The 26094-nt window shown below is 37.6% G+C and overlaps 1 protein-coding gene across 5 annotated transcripts in view; it reads right to left on the bottom strand.

Moving 5' to 3' along the window:
* The window catches only part of LOC145981803 (multiple PDZ domain protein-like), a 963820-nt gene that overhangs the window by 40650 nt on the left and 897076 nt on the right, over positions 1-26094 (bottom strand). For 4 of the 5 annotated variants that reach the window (XM_083115230.1, XM_083115226.1, XM_083115228.1 and 1 more), the window contains 4 exons: positions 24828-24884; positions 20956-20994; positions 9703-9804; positions 5447-5518 (listed from right to left, as the gene is read on the bottom strand). In XM_083115230.1, coding sequence (XP_082971356.1) covers positions 5447-5518; positions 9703-9804; positions 20956-20994; positions 24828-24884 — 270 coding nt within the window. The remainder of the gene's footprint in view (positions 1-5446; positions 5519-9702; positions 9805-20955; positions 20995-24827; positions 24885-26094) is intronic. The other variant, XM_083115229.1, reaches the window with a different exon arrangement.

The following is a 26094-nucleotide window of genomic DNA, read 5'->3' on the forward strand; positions in this document are numbered from 1 at the left end:
AGGAGGAACACATAGTCATAACCTTGCACGAGCTCAGTTGTGTGGAGTCAGTGGTGAGAGAACTGTAGTACAGGTTTCTCCAATCTAAGAAGCTGTCATAGTCAGAGATCCCCTGGCAGTTGTGTGAAGTGTATGGACAGAATGACATTAGTGAAGGAATTGTCCGAAGATGGTGTAGAAAAAGGACAGCAGGCCGCACCAATGTCCACGACGAACCCATCGTGCACACAACTTGAGAAACTGCAGCCGCTTGGTGACGATCTCATCCAGCAGGGAACGGGAGATCTGCGGAAACTGACCTGCGAGTTTAGACATTGTAAACTGCTGGTTCTGCAGCATTGCTTGCTGCACACTTTCCACCAATTCAGGCGTCACCATGTTTGCAGGGGGATCTCTGATGCAGACAGCTTCTTAGCGTAGAAAAATCTGATTACTGCACGTACTTTGCACTCTGCGGGAGACTGTATGCATGCAGCCATGTTTCCCGTACCACAGTTCTCTCACCACTGACCCCACCCAACTGCGCTTGCGCCAGGTTATGGCTAAGTGTTCCTCCTCCACTCCTGCGCAAGCGCGTCCCGCTCTGACCACTTGTGCCATCTTGGGTCACTTACGGAACTTACTTTCTTGATGCACCTCGTAATTCTGACGGATGCAACACTTCTGAGACTTGACTTTAGGACCTTGATTTGGTGTTTTAAGTCCACTTTATGCACAGTAAGGCTAATCGGGACTGGACGTACAGTTTAAAGTGGGATCAGAACCACTATGTGTTGCAATCGGGTATTGAACCCGGGACCCCTTGATTACAAGGCAATGACGTTACCACTGCGCCATCGAGGCGGCTTTGACTTTAGGACCTTTCTCAGTCTTTCAGAAAACTCTGAAATATATGGGTTTACTGAAACAATTTTGTTTTATTTTCACAAAGCAAACTTTACTCGACATTTAGATGCTTTTAGTTTCTAAAGATATTAGTACATACCTTTTTATAAACATTTTTTGCTTGTAACTGGTGAGACAAATTTTGTACTACTTTGTAGTATTATGGAACAATGCAAAGGCTATCAGAATGATCATAAACAGATTCTTCAGAGTAAGGTTTGTTTCAGAAATGATGTAGGATACTTCAGAGCTTAAGATATAGAAACAATAAGAGACAATTAGAACAAAATTAGAATTTAGTTTTCTTATGGTCTGGAGGCAAAACCAAGAGAAAACCTTATTGGAGTTGCTACACTGTGTTATCACTCGCCTCTCAGCTCGAATCATCTCCTCCAACCGTGACATCTCCACATACAGTCCTCGAGCATGATCGCCAACTAAGCTGCCTACGTGCGTGTCTGCTATCTAGTGACTGCTACCTGAATATAATCAAGCTGGATTGTGCTGCCAGCTAATGGCACCTTTAGAAACTACTTTCTACTATTTTCAGCTATCCCACATCAGTTTGTGGCGTATTGACTGACTTCCCATTGTATTTTCATAAATTATGTAACAAATTACGAGGGCTATCCAGAAAGTCACTCACGTTTCGGCGGGGTGCCGCTAGGGGCAGAGCAAGCACTGCCATTTTGTGCAGTGACTTCCGCCCGTTCAGTGCGCATCCAGCTGTGGATGTGTGAAGTTCGTGTCGCTTCTGCTCTGTTCATAATACATTGTTAACATGAGTGCTCCGAATGAAAATCCCGCCAGTTGTGAAGTGAGGTCAGTGATACGATTTTTGTTGGCGAAATACACTAAACTGATTGACATTCATCGACAACTGTGTGAAGTTTACAGTAAAGATGTGATGAGTAAAAGTCGAGTGAGATGTTGGTGCATCATGTTTAAAGATGGCCGCACAAACTTTCACGATGAAGACTGAAGTGGGCGACAGAGCATTGTGACAGATGATCTAGTCGCAAAAATCAATGACAAGATTCGTGAAAATTGCAGTTTCATGACAATCCCTACTTACACTCGACCAACCGGACGCAGGAACTTTTACAGGCCTTTCATTGGGAAGTTTTCGACCATCCACCATATAGCCCAGATCTCGCACCAAGTGACTACCGCTTCTTTCCCCACATGAAGACCTGGCTAGCAACGCAGCGCTTTGATGATGACACAGACCTTCAGGCTGGTGTGCAGAAATGGTTGAAGTCAGAGGCGCCAACTTTTTATGACAATGGACTTTGTAAGCTTGTTCATCGCTATGATAAGTGCCTAAACTTGTACGGCGACTGTCGAAAAGTTGAGTAACAGTGTCACTTCAAAATGTGTATAATAAAGAAAGTCTACTTTCACTTGTCTTCTTTTTATTCTGGATAGCCCTCGTATAAAAAAATACCGAGTTGAAAGTTCTGGCAACGGCAATCGAACAAGGGGATACATAGAGAGTGGGTCCAGACCCCCCCTGAAGAGGAGTGTCAAGTACTAAAATTAAATAAGGAAAATTACTTGTTTATAATTTGTTGCATAATATGAAGTTGCAAAGAATACTACATGAAAATATGGATACAATTAGAATAAATACATTTTGTACTGACAATACCTGTGAAAATTAACGTGTAATATATGCATACACGTTTTCAAAGTATGTAATTAATAATAATAATCTAATGGTGCATGAAATAAACATTTGTAATGAATTTTGAGTTTCTTCAAAGGGGGATATGATCTCCAAACTAATGTCCGTATGAATAACCATGCCCTTTCTTTATGCTGTTATTAAATTGGATTTTTATGACATGGACTACCAGATCACTATAACCAAAACGTACAACACAATGTTGCAAAATATAGGACCATTCATGTTGGATAATCTATAATACTACGATGTGATATCAAATAAAACAGTGGAATCTCAATTTTACATTCTCAAGAAAAAAATATTGGAAAATATAAAATGCAGGAATGTAAAATGTGAGAAAATGTAAAAACCAGGATTCCGCTGTATTACAAAAATAATAAATGTTTAAATAAACACAAAATTCCCAAGTTTATAATTAGGAAGTGGAAGTTGATGAAATGTCATTTTTTTTTCTGACATCTCGGACAGGATGTCCATTAAATATACACAATATTACACAGTCTAGAATCCAAAAGAGGTAATTTTAAAGTGCATTTCTTTGCATTTTTTGCTACTTTTCCCTAATGTTCGGCATTTTTTCGTCATTTTTGACAATATTCTTGAGTCTTTTCACAAAGGTGAACATAGGCCTATATATATATCATTAAAATGTTTTAAAATTATTCGGTCGTTTCTATTGGAAATCCTCGTTGCATATTTTAAATGAATGTGCATGTGGTATCATTTGGTGCCTTTTCTTTAAAGCAAGATTACATTTTGTTTAATTTCCTGTCCATTTCAAATTTTAACCTGAAACTAACAAATTAAATGGCCATTTTTTATGTCACTTAGGTGGGCAGGCCATGTGGCACGAATGGGAGAGGAAAGAGGAGTTTACAGGCTTCATGTTGGGAAACCTGATGGTAAGAAACCTGTAGGAAGGCCAAGACGAAGATGGAGGGACAACGTTGAGATGGACCTGAAGGAAATCGGTAGGGATGGAAAAGAGTATATAGATCTTGCTCAGGATAGGGACAGATGGAAGGCCTGTGTTTCTGCAGCCATGAACCTTCGGGTTTAAGAAGGCTAGAGAGTTAGTTAGTATTTTTATGTCATTTTTTCCCCATTTTTAGGACATTCTATAGGTCATCAATTTCCGCTCCCTACTTATAATCAATAATACTTAATATGTTTGTTTTCATGCACACTTTGAGGAGCAACTGATTTTTCCCCCTTCTTGAAGATTTCATTTTAAATATTCCAACAATCACCCAAACCTTTAACCTTCGAGCGGGCACGCTTGCACAAAATTTACGACAAAGTAATGTTCTTTAATTTTGTTGTTTCTCCTTTGAATTCGGCGACCTATGCGTTTTATGTATTCCTCAAGGAGGTCTTTTGTGATGAATATTAGCAGTCATTGTTACTAATACATATGTTATACTCTTTCAATTGTTGTTTATTGAGATCAGAACACCGTGTCGTAAAGTTTGCACTGCGTGCCTGCTCCTGTTCTGCAATTTTTTCGTCAGGTCATTGTTGAAAATGAGTCGACCTGAACGAAATCAGCGTATCCTTCAAGTTCTTCAACTTGGAATGTAAAGTGTTTGTACATATATACTTGTAACATATAGGTTTTCAGCAGGAATATCACAGTCGTAAAAAGTACGACATGCGCCTGCTGATGAAATTGTGGTGTGCTATAAAAATGTATTAAGTTATGTACTGTCTTTTCTTCACCATTTTAACTTGTTTTGTTTATATTAACCCCAGAAATGATGTAAATAAATTTAGACCCAAAAAATTTTACGTTTACATTATACTTTCCTTGCACATTTTGAATGATACTAAATGACGTAAAAAGTGTGTCACGTGCCCGCTGGTGAAAAGATTATTAACCGCGCCTGCTCGAAGGTTAAGCTCACAAGAAACAACCAGCAAAAACAATTTGATGTACACTTACTACATGCAATTGGGTGTATGAATGTTGAGCTGGAAGGGACAAGAAATATGAAACATGCCGGATGTTGCCATTTTTTAAGTAAATTGACTCTTATTACTATGACTTGGAAGTTGATGAAAAATCATACTTTTTTCTGAGCCTTGAAAACAATGATAAACCTGATATCAGAAACCAGAACCAGAAAACATTGTTTTTATTTTGCATTTTTGAGGTATATTTTTCTTCTACACCGTTGTTTCAGAATTTTAAATACATTTCCTAGCATAATTTCTGTATTTAATTTTCCTGAGATGCTCTTTTTAGCAGTTCGTCATTAATCGAAAATATGGTAAATGGAAAAGCACAATTTTTAACTGAAAGTTTGGCAATGGATTAAATAATTAATTGTGGTAAAAAAAAGTAAAGTGCTCCCCTGTGCTTAGCACCATGCCATGAAGGTGTATAGGGGGTGGTGTGGTAATGCCCCACACTTTCTTGATCTGGTCATGAGTGGGGGTGATGTGTTACCCCCCCCCCCCGCTTCCAAAGTTAGAAAAGTTCCCGGATTTGAACTGGCTGGGGATCGAACCCGGGACCTTTAGCAGGGTAGTCACATGTGTGGTACATTTATCTTTCCTGCAGCACTTAACATACTTTGTGTGAAGCCTACATTAAGGTTCCCTTACTCGTAGGGGTGCCAGATTTCACAATAAAATAAAAAGAAAACTGGACACACAAATGATATAGACATGGATATAGTTACATTTATTTTTTATAACATTTTTAAACATTACAAAATCAATTGCTGTTTAAAGTTTTGTTAATCCCTAACTTTTTTTAGTAGGACTGCCCATTCCAACGATACTGAAAGAAAAGCACACATGGTGCGTAACTGTAGCTCCTCACCTTAAAGCTGCTCTTAATTGAATAACCAGATTATCAATACTTACTGAGTCATGATCAGCTCCCAACAAACTATCGTTATTAACAGCAAGAATCATATCTCCTACAATGAGTCCAGCCTGGAAGAACAAAGACCACATTGGAATTAATGTTCCATGTAGAGTTATCACAGCTTTATATACAGGGCTAGCATAAATGATTCATTCGTTTTGAAAAGGCTATATTTTCAAAAGTATTACACGTACACACATGAAAGATATATGAAAAGAACCACAAACCCCTTTGGTTACACGACACACGTTCAGACGATACTTGAGCTCATTCCATACATTTTGTAGCATAGTGCTGTCAATGGTCTGCACTGCAGCACTGATGCGTTCTTTGAGCTCGACTAAGGAATGTGGTAGTGGGGGTACGTAAACAAAGTCCTTAACGTACCCCCACAGGAAGAAGCGCAGGGCGTTAAATCAGGAGATCTGGGAGGCCAGGGGAACAAAGCTAGGCCTTCCTCACAAATACGCCCAATCCAGCAATGAGGAAGTTCATCGTTTAGGTAGTCACGAACTGGAATGTTCCAATGAGGGGGTGCCCCGTCTTGTTGGAAGACAAAATCCCTGAAGTCAGCACTGAGTCGCGGGAACAACCACAACTGCAACATATCCAGGTAACATTTACCGGTCACAGTTTGCTCAGCGAAGAAAAACGGCCCATACATCTTTGTTTGCGACACTGCACAGAAAACATTCACCTTTGGGGAATCTCTTTCAACTGTCACGACTGCACATGGATTTTCCGTGCCCCAGAATCGCTCATTATGACGATTCACGTTCCCGGATAAGTGGAACATTGCTTCATCGCTGAATATCAACTTGGTGGCAAAATCCTCGTCCTCCAATGCTTCCTGCATATTGACGCAAAATTCTAGTCGACGGGCGTAATACACAATACAAACTTGGCGAGTCTGTGGTTCTTTTCATATATATCTTTCATGTGTGTATGTGTAATACTTTTGAAAATATAGCCTTTTCAAAACGAATCAATCATTTATGCTAGCCCTGTATAATGGACATCTGTTACACTTTGCTAAAAATGCCTGTTGTATGCATATTATCAACTACTATATATATGACATGGCTCTTCTCCCTCATTTCATAACATCCCAACACTATACCTAGGTACTTCCAGTGTGCGCTTACAGATATTAAATTTAGACCACATCTTCAATCACAGAATACACACAAATGTTAATGCATATGTATGTGCACACTCAGGGCTGGCCCTAGGTGGGTGTGGGGCCTGGGGCATACAATATATAAGGGGCCTACAAAAATTCTTTGACTAGAACCAAAAAAACGTAATTTTAAAGTGCATTTTTTTGCATTTTTCAGGTTTTTTGTCATTTTCCCATCATTTTTCGCAATAGTTGGTGTATTGTTTAGTCATATTTTGTTACTTCTTTCATTTTGGTAATATTCTTGAGTCTGGCTGACAACTGACGAAGATTCTCATTTGAGAACCTCCGAAAGACAATGATGGTGCACTGCAACTCTCTGTAAGGTGCGTGGAAAAAATCGTTAAATATTTAGAAAGTGCTTGTACGCGAGATATTTCAAACAATTTCTGATGTTAAAAATTACTTTTCCGACGTACTTTTTCCTGGGGGACCGTGTCTATGAACCCTTTCCCGGATGCGTCCCTGATTTTGGTTTCCCTATTTTTTATACAATTTGTTACATTTCTAAACAAAAATTGTCTTACGTGGATCGTGATAATTTATTTTTCTTTACAGTGCCACAGAAACACACCACACTACATCACCAGGCAAAGATGTGGGAAATTAATGCATTTCACACCAATTCATTCAGTGTATACGACTTTTCCATTAAATTGTTTTAAAATTATTCGGTTGTTTCCACTGGAAATCCTCGCTGCATATTTTAATTGAATGTTCATGTGGTATCATTTGGTGCCTTTTGTTTTTTTTTGAAAGCAAGATTGCATTTTGTTTCATTTCCTTTTCATTTCAATCAAATTTAATGGTAATTTTTTGCGTCATTTTTCCCCATTTTTTTAGGACATTCTATAGGTCATATACCTATATTTTTTAAGTTATCAACTTCTGCTCCCTACTCATGAGTGACTACACGTTAATACCTTCTACTTTAATTAACAAAATATTATATTTTCAGTATGTGCTGTGGCTGAAATATTCAAAAAGAAACACTGTTACATGTCACTTATTTTACACTAGAATTTACAGCATATACTCTTCAAAGTTGCCTTAACAGGACAAAGTAGTTTTTAAAACTAATTTTGACTCGTTCCTCCATGGTTGTGCAAGCGTTGGTCCAACATTAGACCAACTTGAATTTGCCAACCTTTCCCATGTAAAAACTTCAATTGTCCCAACGGTTGTGCTTACTTGGTATTTAATCATCATTTGTATGAACTTTTATTCTGTATTTTGTGTATTCCTTTTAGCAATATACAGGGTTAGCCTAAAAGAAATAAACACTTTCAACGTTTTACAGAAAGAAGAGTTTTAATAATTAGGGCTGAAATAATTACATGGTTTGAAGAGTACGTCTTGAAGTTTACATTGGTAAGTTACAAGTGCTCTATGTGTGACCCTTTTGTAACACAACAAATATCAATGCAATAGTACAGATCTCCCCAAACACAACTTTTCCCTTGCACAGACAACCAGTTTCCTCAAATTTCTTGCTCCATTCATAGATTGACTGCCTTGTGGGTGGTTTACCATACCGTATTCTAAAACGACGCTACATGATAGTAACAGAATTTGATTTTGCAAATTCAATCATGCAGAAACCCTTCTCCATCTGGCTAGCGGCCATACTGCTCGACATATCCCTGTCAAGGGTGCTCACGTGATTCTGTTGTAAACTTGAAGACTTTCTCTATACAACTATATTAAATTGCTTTCTGATGTAACAAACAAATTTCAATTTTTAAAGCATTTAAACTGTTATTTCTTTTAGGCTAACCCTTTAGCGCTGGCGCGGGGTGTTGTGAACACCCCACATGTTAAAACCGGGGTGGTTGTGAACACCCCACATGTTAAAACCGGGGGTGGTTGTGAACACCCCACATGTTAAAACCGGGGGTGGTTGTGAACACCCCACATGTTAAAACCGGGGGGTGGTTGTGAACACCCCACATGTTAAAACCGGGGGGTGGTTGTGAACACCCCACATGTTAAAACCGGGGGGTGGTTGTGAACACCCCACATGTTAAAACCGGGGTGGTTGTGAACACCCCACATGTTAAAACCGGGGTGGTTGTGAACACCCCACATGTTAAAACCGGGGTGGTTGTGAACACCCCACATGTTAAAACCGGGGGGTGGTTGTGAACACCCCACATGTTAAAACTGGGGTGTTGTCAACACCCCACATGTTAAAACCAGGGTGTTGTCAACACCCCACATGTTAAAACCAGGGTGTTGTGAACACCCCACATGTTAAAACCTAACCCTCCAAGCTGAGTAAATTTCACTAAATAGCTATAATTTTCGTTACCTTTCTATTTGAATCTTATCTTAACAACTAACCTAGAATCAATTTTATCACTATCACCACTATTTAGTAATTACAGTATTTATAACCTGGGTGTTCTAACACCTTGCGCCAGTACTAACGTGACATAAGTATTTTGCGACACATTTTACAAATAACGTTCTTTCTGAAATAGCCTACTACGACAATGTGAATGAACAACAATGGGTTAAAAACATTATAAGCTAACAGGCACGCCAACAATGAGCTGCGATGTCAAAACAAAGTGTTTCGGCAAGCGTTGCCTGAGGAAGATGTGTCTTAGTCATATGGTTACGATTTGTGATGACTGTTATAATGCTAAAGACTCAGAAACAAAATAAAATACCACAGCAACGTCAATGAATGTACTTTCCCAAATTATTGTTACATGCATAGTGCAGTAAAAATGAAAAAAAAAAGAATGAGTTTGCTTATGTTCTGTAATCATATAAGCCTATAATATCCTCTAAAGATATTTTTTCGGTGAACGAATAGAGAACAATTTAGTAAAATTTGGTTCTAAATGTTAAAATAAATATTGTAAACACACTTTAGTAAAATTTCATTGTAATTGTTTGAAAGTTATGTTAAAATAAAATACAAATTGTAAAAACATAATGCAAGGCAATTAAAATAGTCATTTCCAGGGGGGTATACAGAACACCCTGCGCCAGTACTAATGTTATGAAATAGAGTGCCAGTAGTAAAGGGTTAATATTAATAATAACACCCGTACACATTACCTGCTCAGCAGCGCTGCCCTCCTGGATGTTGGAGATAAAGATACCCTGCCCGACTTCAGCATGCTTTCCTTCAATAATCATGATACCGAGACCATGAGCACCCTGGAATCAACAAAAGATAGACAATATTTCAACACTACAGTGGCTGCATCCACAACTCACCATAACATTAAGCCTCTCTGTCATCAATACAATAAATACTGTCTTTTGTGTAAAAATAACAGAACACGGGAAAGCACATGTTATGCATGCCCAAATTAAAAGAAAAATACAATGCCGTAAAGATTTTTTTATGACAATGAAATGCATCAGTTAGATTTTTTCGAAATGCACGCTTCACTCAAATGCTCACTGTTCGCAAGTAGATGATTAAAAATTGAGAATAAGGTTGTTGCAAATGTATACAAGTAAACTTTGATTCAATATATCTTAAGAAACCTAATTATGAAAGTGATGCTTATCTATTATTACGTTAGCATTCTCTAATAAAGCTTTCTCCCCTTTTCTACCAATCGTTCACACATCCTTGTTCTATTCACTACTATTTCACAGTTCAGGAAAGGTGGGGACGAGGTTTCCAGTACAGAAATTTTATTTAGAATTGAAACTATTTTGGCATTTGCTCTACCCATGATGTGGTTGTGTGCAAGGTGGTGTTTGAAGGGGGAATTCCATTTCTGAGATTGTAAATTCTTGGTCCTTGTTAAGGGGGAGGGGGCTACATATATTTAATGATGTACTGTCCTCATACTTCAAAGAAGGTAATGGAAACCCCTCCCCTCCCCAAATGAAAACATTTTGAATTCCACACTGGTTTGGAATGTATGAGTGAGTGAGTGAGTGAGTGAGAGTGAGTGAGTGAGTGTGACAGTGCGTGAATGAGTGAGAGTGACAGTGCGTGAATGAGTGAGAGTGACAGTGCGTGAATGAGTGAGAGTGACAGTGCGTGAATGAGAGTGACAGTGTGTGAATGAGAGTGACAGTGTGTGAATGAGAGAGAGTGACAGTGTGTGAGTGAGAGTGACAGTGTGTTTGTGAGTGAGTGAGAGTGAGTGAGTGTGTGTGTAGCTGGTGCAAAAGTAAAAGGATATTTAGTTTTATATATTCCTGTATGTGCTAGGAGTCTACTGTCTGCATATACATCTTTATGTCAATCCTGCTGTTGAGAAATAACCTTCCTTAAGGGAAAGAGTGACAGATTTGCACCAGTTGTGCCTTTATTTCAATATCGTCGGAATGGGCACTGCTGACACCATCACCCATCTCAAATAACCCACCGATTGTCATATGAAATAAAAAATAAAGGATTCCCGAATAACAATATTATGTCATCCTCACATCAGCCACGATGCTATAAAAAAGTAGCTGGGAGGTAAGAGGGGATGGGGCAACACAACCAATATAATAATATGTCACCTGCAAAATGTATATTCATAACAAAAGTTGATCTATGTAGGCTAGAGCCAGTTGTGGCACCATAGCGGGGCAGGTGGGCGGGTGCCCCAGATCATAGCCAAACAAGTGCACGAAAGAGCCAGACCTGGTTCCCAAATAGCTAAATTGGCAACAGTGCTCCACAGCTGCCATGGAGGAGAGAACCTCACATCTAAAGATGGAAACCCTTCCTACATGCCCTTAACATCTGCTGAGACATCCAAAACTAACACTAAAGTGTATTAATGGGGTAAATCCAGCATATTTATAGAAAAAATTTGTTAATCGACCCTGAAGATGTCTATGAACCTAGTGGGCAAGAGCTACAAAAAGAAAAATCATCTATTTCATATGAGAGAAGGGCATTAATTTGCCACTGACTAAGCAAGGAGACTTTGGAACAATCTGTACAACTCTGCAAGTACCATGTGCCTCACTTGTGCATTTTGACATATGTCTGTGTGTCAAGCTATTTTATTTAATTATCTGGCTAACAGATCTATGAGTTTTGCAGTGACAAGGTGCTTTGAAATTGCTTGAACCATTCTTCCCAGTTTGATCATTCACAGTGACCATTTTGTTTTTGTTGGCGAGCTTTCTAAGCATGAGGAATATATTTCCCCTTTCTTTAATGAGCACCAAACACATTTAAAGCTCTTTTAGTGGTTGTTGCAAAAATACAGAAACATGACTATATTTATGAAATATGCAGGCAGTGAGGGTTGGATGCACAGGAATGGAGTTGGTTTGAGTTGGTGTTTTAAGTCCACTTTATGCACAGTAAGGCTAATCGGGACTGGACCTACAGTTTAAAGTGGGATCCGAACCACTTGTGCCTCCACCGGGTATCGAACCCGGGACCCCTTGATTACAAGGCAATGACGCTACCACTGTGCCATGGGGGAGGCCCGCACAGTAAAATTTTTGCAAAGAATCCCCATTAACCCCAAGGTTCAACCAAACATCTTTAGCTAATATTTTTCATTTCACGTGCAGGTACATTCCATATACAAGATTGTAGATGCCATTTTCCTTGCAAAAATTACCAACATGATTTCATTAACTGATAATTCAATAGCCATGCAAGGAGAAAGGTTTTTTATGCCAAAGAGAGAATGAAATACAAACATGGTGAAGATATAAGCCTTGTCCATTGTGCTGTATATTTTGCATTCACCAATGTAGAAAATTCATGCAAAAAATGCAGGTCAAGTGAACATCATGCAAAGAACAAGAACAGAACGTGTTAGGCATCTTGCATTCAAATTTCATATTTAATTCATTGTGTTATATTTATAACAGTAATTATGTAAAAAGGACACCCCTGAAAAACAATAAGTTACAAATTCCAGATGCTTTACCAGAGATTTATTTTAGTTGTTTTATATGATTTCTGCATTGCATTTACAGTTGTATAGATAAGAATTGTACATAAGCAATATATTGAAAACAATAAAATACTTTCCAATAGAAACTAATTCATTACAATTGACCAATCGGTTCCGATAGTGTCCAAAAACTCATATTGGCTATCGTAATCAATTGGAAACATTTCCAGCTTGGAGGGATAATGCCATGGGCACCTGTGAGTTAGGGGATGAACCAATTTAAGGCAACACAGGATGTTTGGCCTGATGCAAATTATCATAATTATTTTACCCAAAAATGGGACATCCCAAGGAGATCAATTTACCCACCTCCTGAAAAATCTGTTACACCTAATTATAAAATTAATTTTATAATTAACATATTATTATTATTTGAAATATGATCTCCCATTGTAAAAAATGTTTTAATTATTATAATTTCGGTGTGTTTCTGGTTCCTTCTGATCAACCTTTGATGTTATTCCTATGCTGAACTTTAGGAACGCCAAAAGTATTTATCAGAAGAACCAATCTTCTTGATAGCAGCATTATTCTTCACCAACCATTCATAAATCTCCGAAAACCTTACCCCACAAATCCACATATCTCACACACAACGCGAGATCTATCTTTTGATTTTGTGTCAAGATGCAGTAACTTTAAATTCTTGTTTCAATTACATATTGACACAACATGTATGCTTCTTGGGCATGCTTTTTCACTGTTCTACAAATAATGGAACACACAATACATTCTTTTTAGCATGAAATGTCTCTCAAATTTAGACTTGGTTTTCAAGATAATGCTTAGACTTTTATAAAACTGGACAAATTTTAATAATCTCGACGGGATGACCAGGACAAGTGTCTCTAACATAGGGTTACCAGACGTCCGGTTTCTTCCGGACATGTCCTACATTTTAGCCTTATGTCAGAAATCCGGGAGGAATTTGAAAAATATCATAAATGTCCTACATTTTGAGCGTCACATAATATTAATTGGGAAAATACGTGTTTCAGTTGAACAGAGAGAAATCATGCAAGTTTCAAGTCTATGGACTTCACTCCCAAACTCAATAGTGAAATTTATTTTGATTCAAACATTGCCCAAAAAGAAAAGAAAAGTTTCTGCTAGAACAAGACTGAAGCAATTAATGAACAAAGTTTCGGGACCACATTCGCATAATGTCACTGTTCAGTGCCCGAGTGAAATTTCTTGCCTTGGGGTTTATACTGATGGAACAATGTGTTTCCTATTCTTAAAGCTGGACCCCGGTGGAGGCACATAGTGGTTCGGATCCCACTTTAAACTGTAGGTCCAGTCAAGATTAGCCTTACTGTGCATAAAGTGGACTTAAAACACCAAATCAATCAATTAAAGCAGGGTGTATAGAGAACACAGTTATTGAACTAAAAACTACCCTCGATGAAACTTCTGGAACCATTTCAAGTTATGGTAATTGCTGAATATTTGTTTATCATTCCAGGTCATAATGAGAGAGTACTTTTATTACCAGCAGCATAACGAAGTCATGAGAGAAATATATTTTGACTAAACCTGAAACTTTAAGACTTCTCAGAGAAGTATCAGTTAAAACAAGCACTAAGAAGTGTATTACGTAGAATTAGTTAAAATATTTGGAAATTTTATATTAAGATTTAATTTTTTTAAAACCTGGAAATTTGCATTATTTATTGTGAATGTTTTGTGTTCTACATTTTGGGACATTATGTCCTACATTTCCCTTATAGCGATCTGGTAATCCTACTCAAACCACTACATTAAAAACTCTGGAAAACTACTTATGTTAAGAATTATTTCCACAGCATTCAAGTGAACCTTCATGTAGTTTGCTTTTCTTCTTGTCTAGTTATAATATGATAGAAAATAGGCTCTTGGCATCTATGGAACTATTACAGCAAAAGCAAACTACATGATTTTACAATTGCAGCAATGAGGATGAGTGACTGTATGATGAAATTAATGAAGGGATACTCGCAAAGATGATCCACGCCCAGGATGAGATTCAAACCGGGGATCCCTGGAGTCATAGTGTGCTAATCACTCCATAACAGAGGTTGGCACAAATCACAAGAACAAGCACTCAAATGATCTAGAAGGATTTATGAAAAGGTATATTTTTTTTTCTTCAGAATTTGACAAAAACAAGTTTGATGCTACAGTCCAAAGATGCGGTATGGCCTTTAACATATCCACGAGTAACTGCAAACTTCTGCCCACCACACGACATGGACTCGTGACAAAAAAAGCTGGATTCTTTATCTGAGCAACAACTGTGCACAAACACACTAAACATTTCCACACATGAGAAGAAATGTTAGCATTTGCAATTTTAGCATATTCTGTGTCTTCTCTTTTACTTCCTCGTCACTACATGAGCCTCGTCACATCTTTTGATGTTTGAAAAGAAAAAAGCTGCTTTGTTGTGCAAATGCAAATTTGTTGCTCAAGGCTCTATCTGGCCGATACTGGCTTTGCCGGTTATTTTGTCTGGAATAACCTTGTGAGCAGATGTATACTGCTGTGCTCAGGATATTGATGACTAGGGCTCTGAGAGTTATGCAAAAAAAAAATGCAAAATATGCACTAAAAAGTGTAAAATATGCACTTAAATATGTACTTTAAAAACCCGTTTAATTTATAAATGCTGTATATTACAAACTATGAAACATTACATGCCAGGCAATGAATATGCATTATTCGGCCTGCTCAATCCCTACACAATTTTTATTCAATTAATATGGTTCTGCGTTAAATGAAACAATACGTAGGGACATTGAATTTTCGCGATGCGCGAAATCGCGAAATGTGAAAAAAAGATGCAATTTTGAACATTCTGCACGTAACTACAATGATGAAATATGCATGAGTTTTATTCGCGAAGTAATTCGAAATGTGTGCTTTTCCACGAAATGAACGCTTTTTCACGAAATAACCGTGAAATATAATCAAATTAAGTAGAAAAATTGCAAAAACCGGCAATCGAGGTTGTGCGCGCAAACTGTCGATTTGTAATGATATGTTTGGCTAAAGTTTCCTACCACTTGCAGCTGAAGAATGTTTTATCTTCGATCACATCAGGAAGACGATGCAAATTTGGATTTCCCATGCACATAATCTCAGTTCGAAAACTTAGCTCCCTGTCAAGCTGCATTCCTTTCTTCCCCCGAATGTCTACTCAACTTCCAGTTTCGTTGAACTTGCTAGCTGTAGCAGCGATAAGATTAGTCTGTTCCCGCACATCAAGGGAAACAATGGTGTCATTTGTGTCCAGTCATGAATGAATTTGTTTATCATCATGTGATTTTCAACATGTGTTTGTGTATGTGCAGTAGTGATTATTTTATTTGTTGGACAGCAAGGATATCCTTTAAATACATACAATGAATAAATCACTTGAGATATGCAATTTGGAAATGAAGTGATTTTGTGTTGATGTTTTCTTTTTGGTTGGACAGCTAAGTAAGTACTTGTGTATGTGTACAGTATATAAAAATGAAGTAGTTTATCAATTTATAGCTCTTTTGTATGTTGTTTCCTGTCATAATGAAAAAGTGTGTGCCAATTTTTTTTCCACTGCTGGTATATACCGCTGAACTAACATTTTATTTACCGCTCTCCTCAGTTTTTATTTACCATAAATTTGTCTCCCTAACAATACGTTACAGATTGTTGTATCTGATAACAACATGATGTCTTAAATTTTTGAACTTGAAACTCCTGTTTTCAGCTAGGATAGTCTTATATTCACAAAACGCACGTTCCACTACGCAAGATACAAGTGGACTGTATTTTAGGGCAACAAAGTCAGACACATCAAGTTCTAGATCATCCACAAGTTGTCCATTTGTATGCAGAATTTTGCAAACTTTCACCATTGTTGCAAAACCACTGTTAGTTTTCAATACTGCATCCAATTTCTGTACATACGCAGGATCTTCAACCTGGGCGAGGGAGTCTTTAACGTCTTCTAATATTTTGATGCTTGTTTGAAGTTGTTGAAAGAAGAAAGACAGAGAAAAGATAAAGAAAAGAGAAGCGAGGAGAAGAGAAATAAATACAGTATATGCTCGGTGTTGGTTGTTGGTACAAAAATATGCACATCAACTTACTTTCATACAAATATGCACCTGCATATGAAATATGCATTTTTAATTAAAAATTCTTAAATATGCATTTGCATATGCAATATGCATAATTATCTGAGCCCTATTGATAACTATGAAAGGCAGGGTGCAAACTCCTGGGGGGTCAGGGGGGATTTCCCCCACCCAATCATTTTTTCCTAAAAATTCCCCCGCACCAAAAATGTCCAGGGAGGAGAGGTTTTTTTTAATAACAACAAAGATAATTTCAAAAGCATGCATGTTAGTGTCGCACGTTTTTAAACTCTCTCTCCTTGATCAATAAAAGTACAGCAATTGATTTATATGCTTCATTTTACTTCACTTTTCTGCCACTTTTGGCTATCACCAAGATAAAAGCAAAACAAGAATTCAAGACGATAAAATGTATGGAATCTAATTGATTTATGTTAAGAGAAAGCAAAAACTTACATGTAATAAAAGCATTTAAATTATTTTGTAATTCATTGATATTTTTGAACAGTTGGTGAAGGAATTACTTTGCTGCTTTATAAAAATCTGATGTATCCAATATAAAAGTAACAAATGAATTATTTTATATATGTTTAACAATATACATATTAACATATTTAGCGATTTATATGTAATAATTAGGGCTAGAATTTTCATTAGCATATTTTTCTTGTTAAGCGTGATGTGTTCCCTAAATATATAGAAATTCATATTGTGAAGAAACTAATTGAATTAAGATGCTTTTTAGAGGCATATTTGGCCATTTCTACATGATATTCTAGCATATTTTGATGGATTTTCAGCCATATTCACCATATTTTCGCTTTTTCAAGAAATATGCAGTCATTTTCCAATTTGAATCATTCTTACTCCCATGATCACTCAAGTGTTATTTCCCCCTCCAGCAAAATCTTTTTAATTTTTATTGGAAAATTTACACAAAGTATTCCTTGTGCATTGCAACTCATGGCCCAAAAAGTGAACAAAAATATAGTACATATGTGAAAATATATCAGCATATGTTAGATACTGATGTTTGAAACCGTTGAGTTATAAGGGCATATTTTTCAAATTATAGTGCATATTTTGTAAAAATTTTAGGTCATAAGAGCATATTTTATTTTGCATATTTTGGTGATTTTAGGTCATAACAATCCTAACCCTAATAATAATAATATGTATAAACATAATAATTCATAAATATGTATACATTTTGTGTGTGTGGGTGTGTGTGTAAATTAAGATCTTCCTCCCCCCCCCCAAATGATTTCACAACCTGATGAAAGAATTGAAAGTTGGATAGGACCATGAAAATGCATGAGGTAAAAACTTAATTAATGTTCATGTTCAAATATTTATTCCATCTACTCAACGTTTTTGGTAAATCTTTTAGCAGGTATCACTACAGACCAAACTTTCCTCATTATAGCAGTGTTTATTTCCAACCTCGTTCATGCCAGCAGCTCTGTATATTTGACTGAATGCACGCATGAATTCCTTCATTGTCATTGTGTGAACTATGAGGTTTGTCCAGAAAATAAGGAACGTTTTGGTGTAAAACAGAAACTACAAATGATGTCTGCAAAAAAAATGTATGGTACACAGGCCCGTAACGAGGCAGGGGCCAGGGGGGCTGAGGTCAGCCCCCCCCCCCAGCACTGCCATCAGCCCCCTTTACATTAATTAAACTATTTTGTATAATTTGTTTTCAGTGAAGAGTGAAAATGTAGCCAACTCACAACTTTAAGTATAAATCCACAGAATATGAACAGTATCTATTACATTCGCTCATTTTGTTTATGAGCAGAAGTAGCTGCAAGTATTTAGAATATTCTCTAGACTTCAGAAAGTTCTTTCACAGGGGAGCTTCTTTACCTGTACCTTCACTGTCCCTGTTGCAACTTCCCGTTTAGACAAAAATCTGTGACTTTGATGTCGTCATGCAAGTTCCCTCCGCATCTGCGTCAAAGGTCAACAACAACTCCAAAGTTTTGGGAAGGAAGGGGAGTTTAATTGCTTCGGCCGGGGGTGGAATATACTGTAGGCACTGTGATTAAATATCGTGCGTTTTTCGTGTGTGATATACATATCTGTTATCATCTAAAATAGTATGGGGTGTGTATCAGTCAATTAACACTTCAAGAGATGTTTTAAAAGATGTAGAAAAATGTAGTATTTGTGTAGTATATGATATTTATAAATGAATGAGCGCCCCCCCCCCATAATTTACCTTCATTTAATATTTTTTTAAAAAATGGACTTGGTTTACAAAGCCCTTTCTGATAACCTGTGAGCCCCCCCTGGAGATCAATTCTAGCTACGGGCCTGATGGTGCAGGAACTACATACGTTACTCTACTTTTACACATATTCGCCATATCCATTCAAGCACTTATCATAGCATGATACCAGTTTGTTGATACAGTATCATGCCGCAGGCGTGACTCGAACCCGGGACCCCTGGCATCATAACTTTATAGACTAATCTCTTCGCACTGGAAAGAGCATCTCAAAAGCACATTTCGCCGGCAATCTTCAGCGGATCTTGAAAAATCTGCTGACACGGATTCTACCGGAGATCGTGCAAAGAATAAGCAAACACAGCTTTACGCTAAAAGCACCGTTAACGGCAGACGCCGACTCGCCAACGGTTTTAACGATCGGAAATTCGAATACACCATAAATAGTTCGAGAGACCATTTCTCAGCCCAGTTCTAATCAGAAATTGATCGCGTGAACAGTCGTTGCCTCCGAAGTATTTTATTATCAATTGTTACGCAAAGAGATACCCGAAAGTTGCGCTACAGGAAGCAGTTTTATTTCAGGACAGTGCTTTTTCTACAAAGCAGTGAAGACAATCTTCTCATCGAGTTCTGCAGATAAACGAACGTTCCTTTATCTCCTTTCTATGATTCAGATAAACACTGCCAGACCAGCCAAACGAATGTTTAAGTGTTCCCTCATTTCACAGGGGCTAGCCTCCTTGCTGGTACAAACATCCGTCTCGCATAGCGAGTAACTCTAGGCTGGCATAGCCTATCTATGACCCCCAATAAAAGCGTTGAGGCTTTTATATGATACCATAATTGTACTCAGTTGCTGCCAATGTATTCAACCATGTAGTGACAACGTCTTCGAGTTCATCAGCCACGGCAAAGTGATTTCCGAAAAGAAGGGACTTTAGACACACAGCACACTCCACCTAAGTTTGAGCCAAGCAGCAAGACAGTGCAGATGTGTACTCGTACGGTATCGAGCTGTGAGCCCTGAACATGTGCGACAAAGTTTAGAATCCTACCAAATGTGGGGGTGTAGTGTGATAAGGTTTCTAAATTCAAGAAAAGTTTGTGCCAGTGAAATTCATAAGCAAATAATGAAAGTGTGTGGTAATGGCGTGATGAATGCCAATTTGCCATGGCTGATGAACTCCCAAGACACGGTCACTACATTGGCGGCAATCACGTACAATTATGGTATCAACAAACTGGTATCACGCTATGAAAAGTGCTTGAATGGGTGTGGCGAATATGTGGAAAGGTAGAGTCAGGTATGTACGTTCTGTACCATAAATTCTTTACACACATCATTTGTCATTTGTTTTTTACACCAAAACTTTTTTTTTCTGGATCGTACATGTCCAAAAAGCATCTGGAAGTGTGCATATTAATCAAATTGTACTCTTTTGTAGTGGCAAAATGCAAAAATCAGAGCTTCTGTTATCTGCATTGTAGTTCTTGTATAACAATATCTTATGTATCAATCTTTACTGTTCACAGTAATTCAAGTACTTAACTGAATATCACACACACATATTCTATGGAAAATGAGGAGCAGACAGTTCAGGAAGTCTCACAACCTATCCATACTCCAAATTATCCCTCCTTACAATATTGAATACTTTAACATCGTTTAAACACAAATACCAGAAACAACAAATGAATGTAAATCTCCATGCAACTCTAAATATGTATACTGTAGCTGTGATATGGAAAATATCTACGTAAATACGTAAAATATTGAAAATAAAAGTTACCTTTCCTTACAAATTGAAGGTCGGGAACGAAAATTGTCCAAAGAAAGGCGGTTGCTTATAAATGCTTTCATGTCTAAATGAAATAAAGAATTTTTTGCCGTTCTAAATTGAGAAAAATCACAGAAAAATATACACAAATGTTACATGCTGATTAATACACACAGTTAAGTTCTGAGGGAACCTATAGAGCTACAAAAAACATGAGGGAGACATTTTAAACAGTTCGTCTTGCAACAAAACAGGGGACGCAAATGTAACGTTTAGGCTAACATGCAAATCTAACAGAATGCATGCTGGCGTACCTGTTGGGAGGGGCTGGGGGCACTCTCAGTCGGGCATGGCTGTGGGAATAAAAATACAATTTGGACTCACATGAACAAGCTGGGATAGGTTAGGTATATTTGCCAACAAACTTGTATACATACGCACAGGTAAAGACATGCAAGGATTTGCCATCTACTTTCTCTCGTTCAGAACTTATTATGATTAAACACAAGTTATGTCAACATAGGTGCATGGTTCATTGTTGCAGGCACAACATTATTACAAAATTTCTACGGAAATTGAAGTTAGAATTTTACCCACAGAAACAAACCTTAATGAAAAAAACTACTGAAAAATGGCTATTCAATGAAATTAACTATATTATCTTATAACTGATCAGTTGTGCTATAGCTATAATGTATTTAAATTGTGCATTTATAGAAAAGACATTAATGAATTACTAATATCAGATCAACAATAACAATTATCCACAGTAATGAAACATTTTCAGAGTAAGGAACAGGAAAGATTAAGTACATAAGATCAAAATAGGAAATAAATATTGGTGCAATAACGAGTTACAGCAAGTGACACACACAAACAATGTCATGCAATTAGTAATATATGAAGAAGTGTTCACACTAATTTTATGCATGTAACATTTATACAGGATTATTCATATAAGTTTGTGAATACTGGTAATTCTTATACCAAAAGAACAAGAAACCCATCAAATTTCCATCAAGAAAATTACCCATGTGTATGTGTCATAATTGCTGCTAGGAGGCAGAGGTATAAAAGATTGTGATGGGTAGCATAAGCAAACGTTATACAGAGTTGTCACAAAGTGGGTGTACCCCCATTATTTTCGATGCTATGATGGTTATGGTTTAATATGAACACATACCTGATGATGATGAGGTTTTCTCGAGATATCAACCAGGTGATTTCCAGATAGGCTTCTGAGCTTTCGAGAGCTAACGTCACTCTCAACTTCAGGGATTGAAGTCAATCTCTGAATCCACTTCACTCCCTGAAGATGAGTGACATTAGCTCTCAAAAGCTCTGACGCCTATCCAGAAATCACCTGGTTGATATTCCGAGAAAACCTCTTCATCATTCGCCACCAGGAAAGTTTCAAGTATTATTACTAGGGCTCGAAAGTTGAAGACCTATAAATTGCCAAAAAAAGGACCTAAAAACGAAAAAAAAGGACGTATAAATGTGATCCAAATTAATTAACAACCAGTTTTAATTCCATATTTAATAAATATGCGTGGCATCTCCTTATCTGCCTTGAGATCTTTGCAGGCACATGCTGTCTGGTCGTATACACAATGCTGAAAGCTTCAAAACAAGAGAAAGTTTCCACTTACAGCGTGACCTTCCAGACAAGTTACGGTTAAAGGACCTTGTACCGTACCTGCTTCAGTCGTCCAAAAATGTTTTTCTCTCGTTTCAGGGATGGTTCAAATATATATATATATTGTATTTCTTTACTACAGAAAGGATGTTTAAGAGGTGATGAACTGATGATAATTCGAATTGAGAATGGACAGTAAAAACGTAGTCGAAAGAAGGTGAAGTCGCAAAAAAAAGCTGTTAAGACCTAAAAAAAGTTAACAAAGGACCAATAAACCAAAAAAATGCCGAAAAAGGCAAAAAAGGACAAATAAAACCCACCATTTTCTGGCCTACAATGACCCAAAATGAACATATATTATGTTGGGCCTCGTCTTTCAACTTCCCGAGCCCTAATTATTACATACATGATGGTTTAAGAGTCCAGAACATTGGTATGAAGACAGTAATTTGCGTAACACAACCAATTTCTGCGCCATGTTCTGACACACTTTGCATTCCAAGTGTGGAATTACCTGAATAAAACCTTTCCCGGGAAGTGGATCAGAAGAGCTTCTGAAGATTACCCAGCTCCCTTAGCCTGGCATCCAAGAAGTCCCAACCTCACCGCTGGAGATTCATCAATGACCAAGTCAAAAATAACCGGTACTGCACAATGCAAGCAGCTGTGAAAGATGCCTTCAGAAACGTGACTCTAGATTATCTTTGCAAAGCATCTGCAAGAACATGGCTCAGAATTCAGTTGGGCTACAAAATGAAGGTCTCTTAACCATCAGGTATGTGTCCACATCAAGCATTCAGCCATAACCATCGTAATGTAAAATAAAGGGGAGTGTGCCCACTTTGTGTTACTGTAGTGATCAGATATACTACCAATGCAACTTTTCCATCAGGGATACATCTTTGCCTTATGGGACTTCATAGCATTGGCAGTTATTGGTTGTGAATGTTCACATGTATGTGGGGTAAAACATATCGTAAGTATCTGCCACATATGCAATTAAGGCTCACTGACCACTTGCAAAACTAACTTTATTTCAAATAAAATATGGTATTACTTGCAGAATTTATGAATGGTAAATTGTTTAAATGTTTCACACACTCATAAATAACATTATTTGAAACTGAAGATATTATCCTTTATTTCCATGTTCAATGGTACAACCCTTTCATGTTGTTGTGAGATGTTCAGGTGAATACTGAAAACCATTGTAAAATACTCGAAGGCAATCTGTTTTCCACTCGCGGGTGCTAGTGTAACTAATTTCACCAATGATTCAAATGAAAAATTCAGCCTCATTCAGGGCATATGTAAAAGGCAGGTACAAAATGTATCTGCCAAGAGAAAATTGTCATCACCTTGGTCGGTAGCTCAGTCGTTAGGGCATCTGTCTACCAGGTTCGATCATCGGCAGGGGAGAACCGGGATTTTTTCCGGAACAACTTGAGATGACCTGACCCCTCTCCGATTTTCTTCATATTTGGCATACTCACTAATTGAGGCCTCCTAATCACGAATCTGAAGTTAAAAGTTGTCGGAAACGTCTAGAAATTGTAAAATAAGTGAAAATAAGGTGTTAGTTTTCGGAATGGAAACAGTCTATTTTCGCAAAATTTTTTGTTTCACAAGCAAATATATATATATATATTCCTGATGCTACCACGACACCAAATTCTAACTATGTTTGCCTAACCTAACTGAAACTAACCTAACCACACGTCAATGGTTCGTGGAGCTAGCGCCAATGGTTCATGGGGCTAGGGTCAATGGTTCGAAATTATTTTGCAATTTCTAGATCCTGATACTACCATGACATGAAATTTTAACTATGTTTGCCTAACCTAACCACACGTCAATGGTTCGTGGGGCTAGCGTCAATGGTTTGCAATTATTTTGCAATTTCTAGACGTTTCCGACAAATTTTAACTTCAGATTCATTATTAGCAGGCCTCAATTAGTAAGAATGCCACATATGAAGAAAAATCGGAGAGGGGTCCGGTCATTTTCAGTCATACCTTTTCCCACCTGTTCAAGCTCCGGCACCCACCCAGCATCATTTAAAATGAGTACCTGGAACTCTAGGGGGTAAAGGTGGCCAGGGGCATGGTGCTGATCACATCACCCCCACCTTCGGTTGCGATCAAGAACCCTAACTCCACACCCCTTATATGCCTTCATGCCATGGTGCAAAGCACAGGGGAGCACTTTACTTTTACAAACTTCCTTGTCTGAAGTTCTCATTTCATCTCTCAATGATAAAATGAGAAAATAGGAATCTCGCATCTTACACTCAATTACTAATACAAACTCATTTTGCAGTTTAGCAATTACTTGTATCAGGGAAGTAAATTATGCATACTACCTTTCAGAGAGCTGGACAAAGAACCGTTGGATTAATAAATTAACTAATAAAAATTGGGAGAAATTTTGTCTGTGTGTGTGTATTAATGCTAATGTTCTGAAATATTAATGTTTTCAAATATGTTTATTTTAAATTAATTCATTAGTTATATCCACCTCTAAAAAATGAGAAAAATATTAACATACCTTCTTAATGGTGACCGTTCGTATGCCTTTAAATTTGCTGTATATTTCTTCAGGTGTCTGAAAGATAAACACAAAGTTTTAAATTATGGTAATATTAGAATTTAAAATATTGTATTACTGTGTAATAAACTAAATAGTAGCAACAAAACATAAAAGTTACATCTTATCAAGGATAAATTGCATTAAATGTACACACACTTATTTGTTTATAAGTATGGGAGGGGGGGAGCAGCAGACCTGCTGTACAAGATAAAGCTTGCAAGCACAAAATGCTCCATCCCAAGGAACCACAATCGTTGGGCCAACAGCAATTTTTTCATGGGAAAGGTTGGGTTAATGTTGGTTGGCAAATTGACACTGGTCTAACGTTGGGCCAATGTTTGTTGCCAATGCTTGCCCAACCATGGAAAAGTGAGTCAATTCAGTTTTAAAAACTACTTTCTCCAGTTAAGAGGAAGAGTCACAATTTCCTCAAGGTCAGCTGGGGAGCACTGTTGCAGGCACGGCTCGTTAATTATTTTCCTGGGGGTTCACTGATGTCATATGACACACATTCAGTTTCCGCAAATAGACTTTCTTCGGGAAACAAAGGGATGGGGGGGGGGGGGCCTTAAAAGATTGGTACATATTTTTTTTTCATAGAATGAGGGTTCATAGCAGAGGTGTGCGTATAAATTTAGGGCTAAAACTAAGTACAAATTAATTGTGCATCTATGAAAGAAATTTCGGGTTTTATGGACGTCATGGACGTCCTCAGGATTTGTTCCAGGGATGGGAAGCAAGATCATTTTTTTCCAGGGGGGACAAACGAGGCACATTTTTCCTTGTAATAGTACTGTTCTCTCAAAAACACTCCTTCAGTCCCTGCAACGTCTTTATAATAATCATCATAAATTACTGTGACTGAAATGAAATTATATGTGTGTAATAAATAGTTTTAGGTTGACATTAATTTTCCAGGCTGGTGTGGCCCCTTTTCCCCTTCCAGAGGTCCATGCCTGCAATTATAAAACGACTAATCACAATGGTCCTACAATTATTAAAGGGAAATGGCAACCAATGGCATGTACGTACTAGAAAACTGAGAACCTTTCATTGGAACGCTACAGCTTTTTTTTCTTTCTTCAAATTTGGAGTTGGTCGACCTGCACACGCTTTATCTCTAATTTATTTTCAACAGACGAGAAGGTATGTTTCCGTTAATTGTATGCATTTTAGCGGTCATTTTTTACCTGCGCAGACAGCAACACCTACACTGCATCTAATG

The sequence above is a fragment of the Lepisma saccharinum genome, chromosome 30 (genome assembly GCF_977018435.1).
Source record: "Lepisma saccharinum chromosome 30, izLepSacc3.1, whole genome shotgun sequence".
NCBI lineage: Eukaryota > Metazoa > Arthropoda > Insecta > Zygentoma > Lepismatidae > Lepisma > Lepisma saccharinum.